The sequence below is a fragment of the Dendrobates tinctorius genome, unplaced genomic scaffold (genome assembly GCF_039654945.1).
Source record: "Dendrobates tinctorius isolate UK_male_01 unplaced genomic scaffold, ASM3965494v1 ptg000152l, whole genome shotgun sequence".
In the NCBI taxonomy this organism is placed as follows: Eukaryota; Metazoa; Chordata; class Amphibia; order Anura; family Dendrobatidae; genus Dendrobates; species Dendrobates tinctorius.
In genome coordinates this window covers 2,341,989-2,356,849 of record NW_027361819.1, presented here as the reverse complement: position 1 = coordinate 2,356,849, position 14,861 = coordinate 2,341,989, and the positions used below count along the sequence as shown (strand labels likewise).

Sequence of the window (14,861 nt, the reverse complement as noted above, 5' to 3'; positions counted from 1 at the left end):
GCGGCCTATCATGTTCACCAAAGTCATTCTATGTGTAAGTGTGCGTGTGTCGCCCATTCACTATCTCTATCCATCCCTCACTCCCTCAAGATGGCTGGACCTTCATTGTAGATACATCATTGTATATACACCCCTGTCCTCTGTATCTCCCCCACCTCATTGTAGATTGTGAGCTCTCACCAGCAGGGGCAGCTGATTGTATTGTTAACGTTGTTACTTATGACTTGTGTTTGGAACTGTTAAACTGTAATACGCTGCGGAATATGTTGGCGCTATATAAAGATTATTATTATTAGGATGAGGAGACTCCTAATAATATACTAGAAGGTTTCAGGTCCAGCGTGTAATAGAATATAATTACCGGTTTGCTTTAATTATAATAGAACTTCAGTTTGAGGCCGTCCAGCAAAATGGAGAAATAAACATTTTTGTGATGAATTCCTAATTATTCCAATCTGAGGGGCGGAGTCACAGAAAGAGGTGGAGTCACAAAAAGAGGTGCAGTCACAGAAAGAGATGGCAGTCACAGAAAGAGGTGGTGTCACAGAAAGAGGTGGCGTCACAGAAGGAGGTGGAGCTACATAAAGAGGTGGAGTCACATAAAGAGGTGGCATCACAGAAAGAGGTGGAGCTACATAAAGAGGTGGAGTCACAGAAAGAGGTGGCGCTACATAAAGAGGTGGAGTCACATAAAGAGGTGGAGTCACATAAACAGGTGGCATCACACGGAGGTGGTGTCACAGAAAGGTGGCATCACAGAAAGAGTTGGCATCACAGAAAGAGGTGGAGTCACATAAAGAGGTGGAGTCACATAAACAGGTGGCATCACACGGAGGTGGTGTCACAGAAAGGTGGCATCACAGAAAGAGTTGGCATCACAGAAAGAGGTGGACCTAGCAGGTGCTGTGCATGTTGATGGAGCCTAGGTGACTCTGAGACAATATGGCGGTTCCATAGATAAAAAATGGCTCAGGGGCGGACATATCATTGGTGCAACTTGTGCAGCTGCACAGGGGCCCAAGATGGGAGGGGGCCCATTTATACCTCCAAAGCAGGTACAATTTTGCATTTTTAGGAGATTTGGGGCTGCAAAGGGCCCATGTATTGTTCTTGCATAGGGGCCCTTTTCTGTCTGCGTCCGCCAGTGAAATGGCTGCAGGATCATGACTGATTTCTGAATCTGGCTACTTAGTGAAAACCAGAAACACAAATGACTCATATCAGAGAAAAATAGCTGAAAATGTGGAATACTTCTGTTCTGTCCTCACTAAATGAAGCAGAATTCATGTAGCTTATACAGGCAGCTTAACCGCTATACCAGGGTCCAATAAGGAGACTGTAGGTTGAATCTGTGCTTTATTGAACGTGGTGGTATGTTGGCGTGGTGAAACTACAGACAGAAAACATATATGCATACAATCAATACTGGGTTCATCAGGGATTGATATATACATTATACATCATCTGCACTAATATCTAAACAGGGGAGAGCTAACTAAGCAGGGTAGTATGAGGCAGGAATTGGATACAGGAAACATAAGTACATACCAGCGATGCTGTCACAAGGGGAGAAGAGAAATGAGATGCTTCCTGAATGCAGGCAGAAGGAGAATGGTGGACTGGAGGGAAAATGGGGGCTGAACTAACCATAATCCTTTGTAAAAGGCTACCAGGGTGCATTGCAACCTTACCAGAATGCCCTGCAAACCGAGGGAAATAGCAAGTGAAAGTAAAACACACAATAACACTGCGGTTATCACTCTGGTCACTAGATGGAGCCAGAAACACTGAAAACATGAACAAGCAGAATAATCAGGATTATGAATTAATTTTTCGGAGACAGAACAATGAGACTCCTGATAATGTACTACAAGGTTTCAGGTCCAGTGTGTAATAGAATATAATGACCTGTTTGCTTTAATTATAATAGAACTTCAATTTGAGGCCGTCCAGCAAAATGGAGAAATAAACATTTTTGTGATGAATTGCTAATTATTTCAATCTGAAGGGGAGAGTCACAGAAAGAGGTGGCATCACAGAAAGAGGTGGAGTCACAGAAAGAAGCTGAGCTACAGAAAGAGGTGGAGTCACAAAAAGAGGTGGAGCTACATAAAGAGGTGGAGTCACATAAAGAGGTGGTGTCACAGAAGGAGGTGGAGCTAGCAGGTGCTGTGCATGTTGATGGAGCCTAGGTGACTGTGACAATATGGCGGCTCCATAGCTGAAAAATGGCTGCAGGATCATGACTGATTTCTGAATCTGGCTACTTAGTGAAAACCAGAAACACAAATGACTCATATCAGAGAAAAATAGCTGAAAGTGAAAATGTGAAATACTTCATAGTACCGAGCTTCCTCCTTGGATGACCCCACACTTAGAATCTCAAATCCAAATTATTAAGCATTCACGTAATCTATGTACAACGCACCCCGTGCACAGAAACTCAGGGAGATGTGTGTAAACTGTTCTTTATGGAGGGTTTGTTACAATGTACAAGTTAGGATCAGTGACCCCGGCTTTGCTGCATCGCCTCCGGGAGGCTGAGGTAGTCTGAATGTCATCTCCTATAACGGGAAGTCAGTACATGGAGAACTACAAGGACAGAGTGATCAAGAGCCACAAGTAGAAGTCAGGAAACTGTCATACATAGACAAAGGGGAGGAGCCACAATGAGAGGAGGAGCCTCCTTATGTGGGAGGAGTATTATAATCAACTATCTCCACAACACAACAAGATGTTTTTGGCTCCTCTCATAGCTCCGTGCGGAAGCTCAGCTCGCTGCCCTCCATCTTCTTCTTGTATTCCTCATCAAATACAATATTCTGGGACACCGAGAAATGATTCTTCCAGTCCCCAACTTTACCTGAAAATGAAAACAAGGGGTTAATAAAGAGCAGGTAAAGGTATACATACTGAAGATCTGGCTCATGAACCAGGAAGCTCAGGATGATCACATCTCCAATCTACAATAGTCTTTCCTCCTACAATCTTACCTTTCCTCATGAAGGGCGAGATGGACTGGTCAAATATAAAGGACGGCAGGACGCTGAAGTTGGCCATCGGGTTTTCCTTCATGGCTTCGAAGGACGTGTGGTGCAGAACGGTCTCCAGCACCTCCGCACTCAGCTCTTTGTCCAGAAATTTAGCTATTTTTGTGATTTCTCGTTTTGGGTCCTAATGACAGAATTTTTATAGGTAAATAACAGATTCCGAGTGTCCAGGTGCTTAATGTGGAAGTCACTGTCCTCACCTCAATCATGTCCTCATAGAAGACGTAGAGAATCCGGTGCTGGTCTTTTACCTTCCACCATCCGATGACGTGGTCGAACCAACTGCCCCAAGGAACTGAAAGAAGGGAACAAGGTGAGGAGCACAGCGAGGAGGAACATGGAGAGGAGAGAAGGAGCATGGCGAGGAGGAACATGAAGAGAAAACAAGGATGAGGAGGAACAAGAACAGGAGAGACAATGAGGAGCATGGTAATAGGAAAGATGAAGAGTAGAGAAAACACGCAAAAGAATGGCGAGGAGAAATATGAAGTGGAGAGAAAACAGAGGAGCACAACGAGGAGGAACATGAAGATGAGAAAAAACAAGGAGGAGCATGGTGTGGAGGAACATGAAGAGGAGGAAAAACAAGTAGGAGCACAGTGAGGAGGAACATGGAGAGGAGAGAAAACAAGAAGGAACATGGCAAGGAAGAAGATGAAGAGGAGAGAAAACAAGGAGGAAAATGGTGAGTAGGAACATGAAGAGGAGAAAAAACACGGTGCACAGCATGAAAATACAGGGAGAGGAGATAAAGTGAGTAGCACAGCAAAGAGCAAAATGGAGAAAAGTCTAAACAAGAAGATGTATGATGAGGAGGAACATGATGAGGAGGAGCACAGAGCAGAAATGAGGAGAAACATGGTAGAAGCAAGGTGAGAAATCAAGGAGGAACGAGGTGAAGGAATGATGAACATGGTGAGGAAAGATAGTCCCTCTACATTCTAAGAGGAACACAGACAAGATAGGAAACGAAGAACACGGAGAGGAGATGAAAGGAACAAGGCGAGGAGAGAAGTAGCAGATGAGGAAAACAGAGAGAAAACAATGAGCAACATGGTGCCAAAACAAAGTGGAACAAGTGGAGGAGAAACAGAAGAAGAACATGGGGACAATACAATGAGGAACATGGTGACGAAACAAGGATGAGCACGGTGAAGAGGAACTGTGAGTGGAGAGGAAACAAGGAGGAGAACAGTAAGGAGGAAAAATGGAGAAGAGAAAAAAGGACGATAAGGATAATGAAAAGAAGAGAAAATAAAAATACTAAGATGGGGAGAAGGAAGATGAAGAGAATGGAAAGCTAGCAGGAACACGGCGAGGACGAATATGAAGAAAAGAAGGCAAGGAGTACCTGAAAATGGGAGAAAATGAGGAGCACGGCAAGCAGGAACATGAAAATGAGAGAAATCAATGAGGAGAACGGTAAGAACGAACATAGAAAGGAGAGATTCGAGAGGATCAAGGCCAGGAGCAGCAAGGATTGTCAGAGAAGGAACATGGTGAGGAGGAGCGCAGGAAGGAAATGTGGAGGAACTTGGTGGGAAAACAGTAAGAATCGATTAAGAAGGAACATGATGAAGAGAGGCTGAGGAAGAACATGATAAGGAGGAGAACGGTGAGTAAGTGATTAGGAAACTGGTGTGAAAACGGTAAATAATATGTGGAGAAAGGGAAACAGGAACATGAAATGCTTGAAAAGGAGCATATTGAAAAGGAGCAGGGCAAGGAAATGTGGATGAACATGGTGGGAAAACAGTGATGAGTGACGGCCTCTGGGGACGAGTCAATTTTGGCGTCACGAACAGGATGACGAAGCCCGGTACCACCGGGTCCTGTGTGCTGAAGATTTATTGGACTTAAAATTGCTGAAAGTGTGCAAAATAACCAAAATGATAGACTGTAAAATGGACTCTCAAAATGGCCGCCGGTGCGGTGAAGAAGGGCGTGACAACATGGGTGGCCCTAAGAAAAGAGCGCTCACTGTCCTGGGCCTCCCCTGCCTGAACTTCTATGCAACAGCAACATGGCCCACCCCCAGAGGGGTTCGTATACTGGCATGGTATGGAGGCAGAGGAAGAAGACGCCATCCTAGGAAGTAGGAGCAAAGCCCTGTGGCGGGAAAGGAGCCCAGAGAGAAGCCAGGACGCCATGATGGAAGAAGGACGGAGGCCTGAAGAGCGCGAGGAAGAGGAGCTTGCCTTCCCCGGCGCAGTAGTCAAAGGCTCCGGCCCTGCTTCTGTGATGGACCGTCAGCAACTGGAGGAAGAAATCGCCATGCTGAACCGCAGTCTGCGGCTGAAGCAGGAAGCGCTGTGGACCTTGGATCAGCAGCGCATCCAGGAGGGGCCTGCAGAAATGGTACCTCCACTACCGGTACCCACCGCCGCTGCACCAGTTCCACCCCAGGCAGCACCTGTGAAACCCGTGGCTACTGCTATGCCATCGGCAGCGCCTGTCACCTCATCCCCGCTGCTGCCGCCGCTGGGCACTGCCTGCCAGGAGGCATTACCCGAGGACCTGGGAGCTGAATGTGAGGCAGAGACTCTGATCTTGCCTGGACCTGGCACGGCTGCGCAGGTCCCACCGGAGGCCTCAGCAGACCCTGAACCAGCACCTGCTCCACTCCAGTCGCCGCCCGCTGACCAGGCAGCTCCAGCAACCACCGCTGCCACCGGCTGCCGTCCAGTGCCTGCATCGGAGCCAAAACAGAACCGGCAGGAAGCGTCAGGTACGACCGCCGCCCCTGCAACCGGGTTGACCCCTGAGTTCCCGTCCACTGCGTGCAACAGGCCGGTACTCCTGATGGAGCAAATGGAGGAGCTGTGTTCTCAATTCCAAGACGCTAAGCTGATCGCAATGGAGAATTGGAAGAAGTCCCTGCTGAAAAGAGGAAAAACTGGACCAGACGCGTCCCATCCGGCGTCTTCTGATCTCGGCGGAGGAGCCTGAGCAGCTGATGGGTGTTACCATGCATCACGGATTTCCCCTGCCAGAGACTCGTTATCCTCGCACTTCATCATGCAAGAGACAAAACCACTAAGTACATTTCTAACTGAACTGTTACCCAGGAGGGTATGGGCACCGTTGTGCCCTCATTTTCTGTGTTTCCCCAGTTCGCCCAGTTGGCACCACTTTTATTGAACTGAGCGATCATGAACTTGGAGTGATCCAAAAACTTTGTTGTAAATAGTTTGCGCCTCTTTAGGTGCTCTCTCTTGGATTTACATGAACAGTCTTCAACAAGGACTACCTCAGACCCAAGTTCTATTTCAGCTACAGAGACACTGCAAGAAATCCCGGCTGGGAGCGGTGTCCAGCCCTTGCAAGAATTACTGTTGTCTTACTGTGAAGTATTTTATAATGTGCCTTTTGAAAATGTTGGTAGTAATGTTTAGCTGCAGTATTAGGAGTGAATATTTTGCAGAATTTAGTCTCGTAATAATGCTTAATAAAAAAAAAAAGTGAAGTTTTGAATAAAAAAATTTGAATCCAGGTGACGAACCAGGAGTCAGCGATTGTCACCTGTGGGTATAGAAGAACCAGCAGAATGTGAAAATGTGAATGATAAAGGAAAATATGTTGCTGCGGGGATTGTAGGCCCTGAACTGGTAGTGAACTTCTTAGCAACAGGTACTGCCAATAGCACTTTAAATGAGGTAAAATGTTAAATTATAGGTAGTCTGTTAACTTGTTCTGCAACGTTTAAGAATCAGTGCCTCCCATATTGGGAAGTTTAGTTTAAAAATTGTTTACCTGTTATATTGCATTTTAAAAATGTATGTTCCTTAGGTAACATCCTTTGTTTCACGTGCAGCCCGCGGACATGCTGTGTTTAATGGGGGGGTATGTGGCGCCCCTGAGGGTTCAGTCGTCACAGAGGTACTGCACCTCCTCTTGAGGTGTGGTACCCCACTATCCAGGTAAGGTGGAGACACCAGACCATGCTCCAACACTCACATCCCACACGCACACCAGTAGTGTAGCAGAGCAACCTTTGTGGCTCCCTACTTGGAACACGAAGAGTGCTGGGAGGTGGGTGGAGCTTAGACTGCACAAGAGAGCTGGAGAAGATTAGGAAAAGGTGAGTCTGTGAGAGAAGATCCCCTGAGAGGGATGGAGTGAAGGAAGTGCTGCAGCAGACTCCTGTGACCTGGAGCTGCTGGCACAGGAAAGAGCGATAGAAAGCCTGATTCTTCAGAAGGAAGATAGTTTAGTACGGAACGTAAGGAGAAGAAGAGAACTAAGGACTAGGGTCAGAGCAGAGCCCTTCCTCAAGCTTGAAGCGCATGACCGGGGTCCGGTCCCCGAGGTTGTATGGATACTGATTTTCCTGCAGCAGAAACCGGAGGAATAGAAGTCATCACCACTTTATTCCCATCTAAGACTTGGGGACACAACAGCAACGTGAGTGAGCCGGGACATGATAGCAAAGAGTCCACGAAGCAGGCTACAGCTGTCTGCCGTACAAGTAGAGCGCAAAATAACATCAAGAAGGAGGAACTTGAGTTTAATACGCAACTACAAGTACTTCAGATTAGGCGCTAGTGTGGAGACGTTCAGAGAAGGCACATGTTGGAGGAGTGCTGGAAAGGTGTACTTTACCAAGCCTGGGAGTTGGCTGAGCCCCTGACCTGGAGGACACGGCACCAAAGCGGGCATCTGTGTGCACCAGACTGTGAGTAATGCCTTGGAACTACATGCCCTTGCGTCCTCCACTTATTCCTGCGCCTTACACCCGACTCTGCTACATCTACTTCTTTACACCATCTCCCCACTTGCCAACCTCATCTACTCTGCCCTGGGACTACAGCTCCACCTGTGGAGGGCTTCAACATCATTGCTGCACCACACCATCTGTCCCAGAGAAGCAACCCTGCAGCGCTGGTCAAACGGACCAGAAACCACAGGTGGCGTCATGAATCATCTCAACAACTTTATCCCAATCACTCTACCCCTTTTACATTGACCGCCTGAGGCCACGGACCGGGTCACTGCCATTGTGACATCTCCCATTGTAATCAACGGGCCCGGCACCGAGTACCCCACAGCCTCTGGGGGCGAGTCAGGAGCATGGGGAGGAAATAAAAAAAGAATGTGGAGAGGAGAGGAAACAAGGAACCCATAGATGAAACACGGAGGAATGGCAGAGAAGAAATGTGGTGAGGCGAAGCACGGTGAAGAGATGCTGAGGAAGAACATGACAAGGAGGAGCATGACGAGAAATCAAGGAGGAACGTGGTGAACAATGAGAAAAATGGTGAGGAAAGGTAGAAGGAGAAAAGAGTACATTGAGGAACACACAGAGGAGACAAGGAGAAACACAGATAGGTGGAGATGAAAGGAACGTGGCGAGAAGAGGAGCAGCAGATGAGGAACATAGAGCGGAAACAATGAGGAACATGGTGAGTAAACAAGGAAGAACATGGAAAGTAAGTAAGGAGGAACAAGAAGAGGAGAGGAAGGGAAACATGGAGGAAGACGATGAGGAGAGGCAAGGATCACCATGGAAACATAATGAGGAAAATGATGAGGAACATGGTAGAGTAGTGAGGAGGAACATAGGAAACAGTGAAGGACATGGAGAAGAGAAAAGGAAAAACGAGGCAGTGAAACACTCAGGAATGTTCTGAACCTCTTGCATTTACCTTGTCCAGATAAGAAGGTTGAGAAAAATTCATTCCAGGTCCCAGGATCTGGTAAACCTTTATTCAACCTATGGAAGTGGAAGTAGGAGACCATGCAGTCTTTGGCGTTCCGGGCAACGTAAATGACCTGATATAGAGGAAAAACACAAAGATAGAAACACTGACAATACAAAAGACATGTTCAGCTTGTTCCCAAGAGCCCTAAACTATGGTCACCTCAACCTTCAGATTACAAACATGACCTCTGTGGAGACCTCAGCATCTTCCCCTGGTGAGATGGTCACAAGGAATCATGTTTGAAGATCCCATAAGTGATCATCTTGGTGTCCGTGAAGAACATGGGCAAAATCTCTCAACACACTCGATTATATTTTAAGGCAGAGAAGTGAGATCCGGCAGAGTTTCCCTTTAAATCTTAAACTCCTCATCATTTCTTCACGCTCACCTTGGCGTTCTTCTCCCAGAAAGATGGTGGCAAGAGCTGTATCGGTAAGTGAGTTTTTAGGGGGCGCGGTGACTCCATGGCGTTAGCGGCGTTCACACCTAAAATGTCAGAAGATCGAAATCAAGTCGTGCTTTTGTTACACTTTGTCAGTTCACCTTTACAGCTTACATCTATAGATCTGAGGTCTCTCTCGTACCTGACATTCCGGGATCCACATTTAGTTCTATGAACGGCACCTTGACAAAGCACGGGGACCGCATGCTCTTCTCCACATCCCCATTCAGCATTATTAGATCCACAATCTCCTGCATCCACGTAGTTCCTGCAAGATCACATTAACAGGATGAAACTTTAACACTCTAAACTAAATTTTATATTACTATGCATGTCCCCTTTAAATCTTAAAGTGACATGCAACTACAATTCCCAGATTTTTAGTTTTATTTGAATTCCATTCTATTCGGTCTCCAGCGCCTCCTGGAAGGGCACAAATGAAACACAATGTATTATACTGTCCCTTTAAATATCCAACTAGTCCCTGACATGGTGTGACTTGGTGCAGCTGGCATTGGCAGTTAGGGTGTGCAGCACAGATCAGATGTAATAACGGTCGTATTATTTTATGTGATTGTTGTATTCTGTCTTCTCTAAACATAAACTTAAGATTCCTGATGGCTTCATCTGACTGCATAGAGAAATCATAATGATGAGAAGAGGGGGACAAATACTTAATTCTGGATAAAAACAATTATGTTTCAAGGACCTGACAGATGATTTCCAGGATGATGGGCCCTATAATCCCTCTACCCAGCATCATTTCATTAAGTTTATTTTTCATGAGGATTCAGCAAAAAAGACTGTGGTGACCTCTGCCCTTTCCCTCCTCTCTTCCAACTATAAATATGGCACTGACCTCTGGTAAGTTACTTGGGCAAGCTGCAGGATTAATGGATCAGATGCATCTGACACAGATCCAAAGCCAAAAGCTGATCCCAAACACTAGAGGGCGCTCCCTGTACACAGAGATACATGATAAGATCCTGTTGAAGCCACCACTAGGGGGAGCTCCCTGTATAGAGATACATGATAAGATCCTGTCTGCAGTCAACACTAGGGGGAGCTCCCTGTATACAGAGATACTTGAAAAGATCCTGTCTGCAGCCACCACTAGGGGGAGCTCCCTGTAAACAGAGATACATGATAAGATCCTGTCTGCAGCCACCACTAGGGGGAGCTCCCTGCATACAGAGATACATGATAAGATTCTGTCTGTAGCCACCACTAGGGGGAGCTCCCTGTATACAGAGATACATGATAAGATCCTGTCTGCAGCCACCACTAGGGGGAGCTCCCTGTAAACAGATACATGATAAGATTCTGTCTGTAGACACCACTAGGGGGAGCTCCCTGTATACATAGATACATGGTAAGATCCTGTCTGCAGCCACCACTAGGGGGAGCTCCCTGTATACAGAGATACATGATAAGATCCTGTCTCCAGCCACCACTAGGGGGAGCTCCCTATATACAGAGATACATGATAAGATCCTGTCTGCAGCCACCACTAGGGGGAGCTCCCTGTATACAGAGATACATGATAAGATCCTGTCTGTAGTCACCACTAGGGGGAGCTCCCTGTATGCAGAGATACATGATAAGATCCTATCTGCAGTCACCACTAGGGGGAGCTCCCTGTATACAGAGATACATGATAAGATCCTGTCTGCAGCCACCACTAGGGGGAGCTCCCTGTAAACAGAGATGCATGATAAGATCCTGTGTGCGGCCACCACTAGGGGGAGCTCCCTGTATACAGAGATACATAAGATCCTGTCTGCAGTCACCACTAGAAGGAGCTCCCTGTATACAGAGATACAAGATAAGATCCTGTCTGCAGCCATCACTAGGGGGAGCTCCCTGTAAACAGAGATACATGATAAGATCCTGTCTGCAGATACCACTAGGGGGAGCTCCCTGTATACAAAAATACATGTTAAGATCCTGTCTGCAGTCACCACTAGGGGGAGCTCCCTGTATGCAGAGATACATGATAAGATCCTATCTGCAGTCACCACTAGGGGGAGCTCCCTGTATACAGAGATACATGATAAAATCCTGTCTGCAGCCACCACTAGGGGGAGCTCGCTGTAAACAGAGATGCATGATAAGATCCTGTGTGCGGCCACCACTAGGGGGAGCTCCCTGTATACAGAGATACATAAGATCCTGTCTGCAGCCACCACTAGGGGGAGCTCCCTGTATACAGAGATACATGATAAGATCCTGTCTGTAGTCACCACAAGGGGGAGCTCCCTGTATACAGAGATACATGATAAGATCTTGTCTGCAGTCACCACAAGGGGGAGCTCCCTGTATACAGAGATTCATGATACGATCCTGTCTGCAGCCACCACTAGGGGGAGCTCCCTGTAAACAGAGATGCATGATAAGATCCTGTGTGCGGCCACCACTAGGGGGAGCTCCCTGTATACAGAGATACATAAGATCCTGTCTGCAGCCACCACTAGGGGGAGCTCCCTGTATACAGAGATACATGATAAGATCCTGTCTGCTGTCACCACTAGGGGGAGCTCCCTGTATACAGACATACATAAGATCCTGTCTGCAGCCACCACTAGGGGGATCTCCCTGTATACAGAGATACATGATAAGATCCTGTCTGCAGCCACCACTAGGGGGAGCTCCCTGTATACAGAGATACATGATAAGAACCTGTCTGCAGTCACCACTAGGGGGAGCTCCCTGTATACAGACATACATAAGATCCTGTCTGCAGCCACCACTAGGGGGAGCTCCCTGTACACAGAGATACATGATAAGATCCTGTCTGCAGTCACCACAAGGGGGGAGCTCCCTGTATACAGAGATACATGATACGATCCTGTCTGCAGCCACCACTAGGGGGAGCTCCCTGTATACAGAGATACATGATAAGATCCTGTCTGCAGTCACCGCTAGGGGAGCTCCCTGTATACAGAGATACATGATAAGATCCTGTCTGCAGCCACCACTAGGGGGAGCTCCCTGTATACAGAGATACATGATAAGATCCTGTCTGCAGCCACCACTAGGGGAGCTCTCTGTATACAGAGATACATGATAAGATCCTGTCTGCAGCCACCACTAGGGGGAGCTCCCTGTATACAGAGATACATGATAAGATCCTGTCTGCAGTCACCACTAGGGGGAGCTCCCTGTATATAGAGATACATGATAAGATCCTGTCTGCAGCCACCACTAGGGGGGAGCTCCCTGTATACAGAGATACATTTGATCACTTACCTGCTTTAGGAAACGTAGCGATCAGGATATCGTCCTCTCGGGCCTGAAAGTTGTAAGTTTGGTCCCAGCTGTCACAGGTGGTTTTGGGGAGCGGGATGCCTTCAATCTCCCCTATTTTTACGGTCATGTTCTTCATTTCTTCGGCTAATTTCTCCATTAATTCAGGATCCATTCTGGAATCACACAAACTAATTTTAGTCACCAGACATTTTATTAATTACTATTATTATTATTATGCATTTATATAGTGCCATTTATTCCATGGCGCTTTACATGTGAAAAGGGGGAAAATATAGACAAGTACAATAAACGTGTAAGACAAGGGACACACAAGTACAGGAGGAGAGGGGACCCTGCCCGCGAGGGCTCACAGTCTACAGGGAGGGTGAGGATACAGTAGGAGAGGGTAGAGCTGGTTGTGCCGACGATATCACTTTAAATCAAGTTCCTAACATAAAGTTTCTTAAAGGGCCAGCGGCCACATTCCCTTTGGGTCCTGACTCCGCAGCGGCTGATCTCCTTCCGGTGCTGGTGTGAGCACTTCCCAGGATTTCCTCTCACCTGCCGCTCGTCTCCTCTCCGGTCTTCACTTCTTTTTCGGCCCGTTTGTTTTCTTTTCCACCTTTGTCCAGTTATTTCCTGCTTTGGAATAACTCATTCTCGTTTTATATTGTCGCTTCCTGGCCCCTCCCCCAATAGTAGCTCCTCCCACTTGTCCCACTGACCCTATATAAGAGCCCAGCTTTGCGAGTCCAGCGGGCGCGTCGCTATCAGCGAAGCACATTGTACTGCCGCTATCAGTCATGTGTCGGAGGCCATGGGTCGGGATCGGGGAGGAAGGTGACAGCTCCTGGTCTGCACCTTTGTATCATGTGAAAGTTCGATCAGGTGCAATCACCACCGACACACTGTGACGCAGCCACCCCTGCGCACAGATCCTCCCGTGCAGCCTCCGCCGCTCCGGCCTCAGAGGTCAGGAAAGTTCCTGTAACTTTCCCATAGATCGCGGTCTCGGGTTTATCATCTGCAAATTATTATATTTATTGTTTGTTTTTCTCTTGCAAATTTTATTGACGTTTCTTTATTATGGCCGGGGGGGGGGGGGGGGGGCAGGAAATTTTTTAAAAACAAATATCCTGAATTTCTCATCACAAAATCACATATCGCAAAGACAAAAATACAATCTCCCCGAGGAGGAAATGGAGAGTTCTTTAGATTTTTTTCTAGAATGTTGCAATTGATAATTCTGCCAAAATGATCTAGAGAGGCCTCAATGACTAAAATTTCATAAAACCAAACAAAAAACGCAAATAAAAAAATCACCGTGTACATACATTACATTACTGACCCTGAGTTACATCCTGTATTATACTCCAGAGCTGCACTCACTATTCTGCTGGTGCAGAAACTGTGTACATACATTACATTACTGACCCTGAGTTACATCCTGTATTATACTCCAGAGCTGCACTCACTATTCTGCTGGTGCAGTCACTGTGTACATACATTACATTACTGATCCTGAGTTACATCCTGTATTATACTCCAGAGCTGCACTCACTATTCTGCTGGTGCAGTCACTGTATACATACATTACATTACTGATCCTAAGTCACATCCTGTATTATACTCCAGAGCTGCACTCACTATTCTGCTGGTGCAGTCACTGTGTACATGCATTACATTACTGATCCTGAGTCACATCCTGTATTATACTCCAGAGCTGCACTCACTATTCTGCTGGTGCAGTCACTGTGTACATACATTACATTACTGATCCTGAGCTACATCCTGTATTATACTCCAGAGCTGCACTCACTATTCTGCTGGTGCAGTCACTGTGTACATACATTACATTACTGATCCTGAGCTACATCCTGTATTATACTCCAGAGCTGCACTCACTATTCTGCTGGTGCAGTTACTGTATACATACATTACATTACTGATCCTAAGTCACATCCTGTATTATACTCCAGAGCTGCACTCACTATTCTGCTGGTGCAGTCACTGTGTACATGCATTACACTACTGATCCTGAGTCACATCCTGTATTATACTCCAGAGCTGCACTCACTATTCTGCTGGTGCAGTCACTGTGTACATACATTACATTACTGATCCTGAGCTACATCCTGTATTATACTCCAGAGCTGCACTCACTATTCTGCTGGTGCAGTCACTGTATACATACATTACATTACTGATCCTGAGTCACATCCTGTATTATACTCCAGAGCTGCACTCACTATTCTGCTGGTGCAGTCACTGTGTACATGCATTACACTACTGATCCTGAGTCATATCCTGTATTATACTCCAGAGCTGCACTCACTATTCTGCTGGTGCAGTCACTGTGTATATGCATTACATTACTGATCCTGAGTTACCTCCTGTATTATACCCCAGAGCTGCACT

General features: G+C 46.7%; 2 protein-coding genes across 3 annotated transcripts in view; one reads left to right on the top strand and one right to left on the bottom strand.

Moving 5' to 3' along the window:
- Nucleotides 1-1,343: 1,343 nt before the first annotated feature.
- LOC141050742 (sulfotransferase 1C1-like) lies at nt 1,344-13,313 on the bottom strand. 2 transcript variants are annotated; one of them, XM_073547364.1, is made up of 8 exons: nt 13,169-13,313; nt 12,444-12,616; nt 9,337-9,462; nt 9,141-9,238; nt 8,696-8,822; nt 3,251-3,345; nt 2,994-3,174; nt 1,344-2,863 (listed from the first exon to the last, which is right to left on the bottom strand). In XM_073547364.1, the coding sequence occupies exons 1-8, from the start codon at nt 13,246-13,248 to the stop codon at nt 2,751-2,753; spliced, it is 993 nt and encodes a 330-aa protein (XP_073403465.1). In that variant the 5' UTR covers nt 13,249-13,313; the 3' UTR covers nt 1,344-2,750. The 2 variants fall into 2 exon arrangements, with proteins under 2 accessions (XP_073403465.1, XP_073403467.1); XM_073547366.1 differs by lacking the exon at nt 13,169-13,313 and adding an exon at nt 13,005-13,143.
- Nucleotides 8,137-14,861, top strand: part of LOC141050744 (sulfotransferase 1B1-like) — a 45,201-nt gene continuing 38,476 nt past the window's right edge. The window contains exon 1 of the mRNA XM_073547370.1: nt 8,137-8,452. Coding sequence (XP_073403471.1) covers nt 8,441-8,452 — 12 coding nt within the window. The 5' untranslated portion in view covers nt 8,137-8,440. The remainder of the gene's footprint in view (nt 8,453-14,861) is intronic.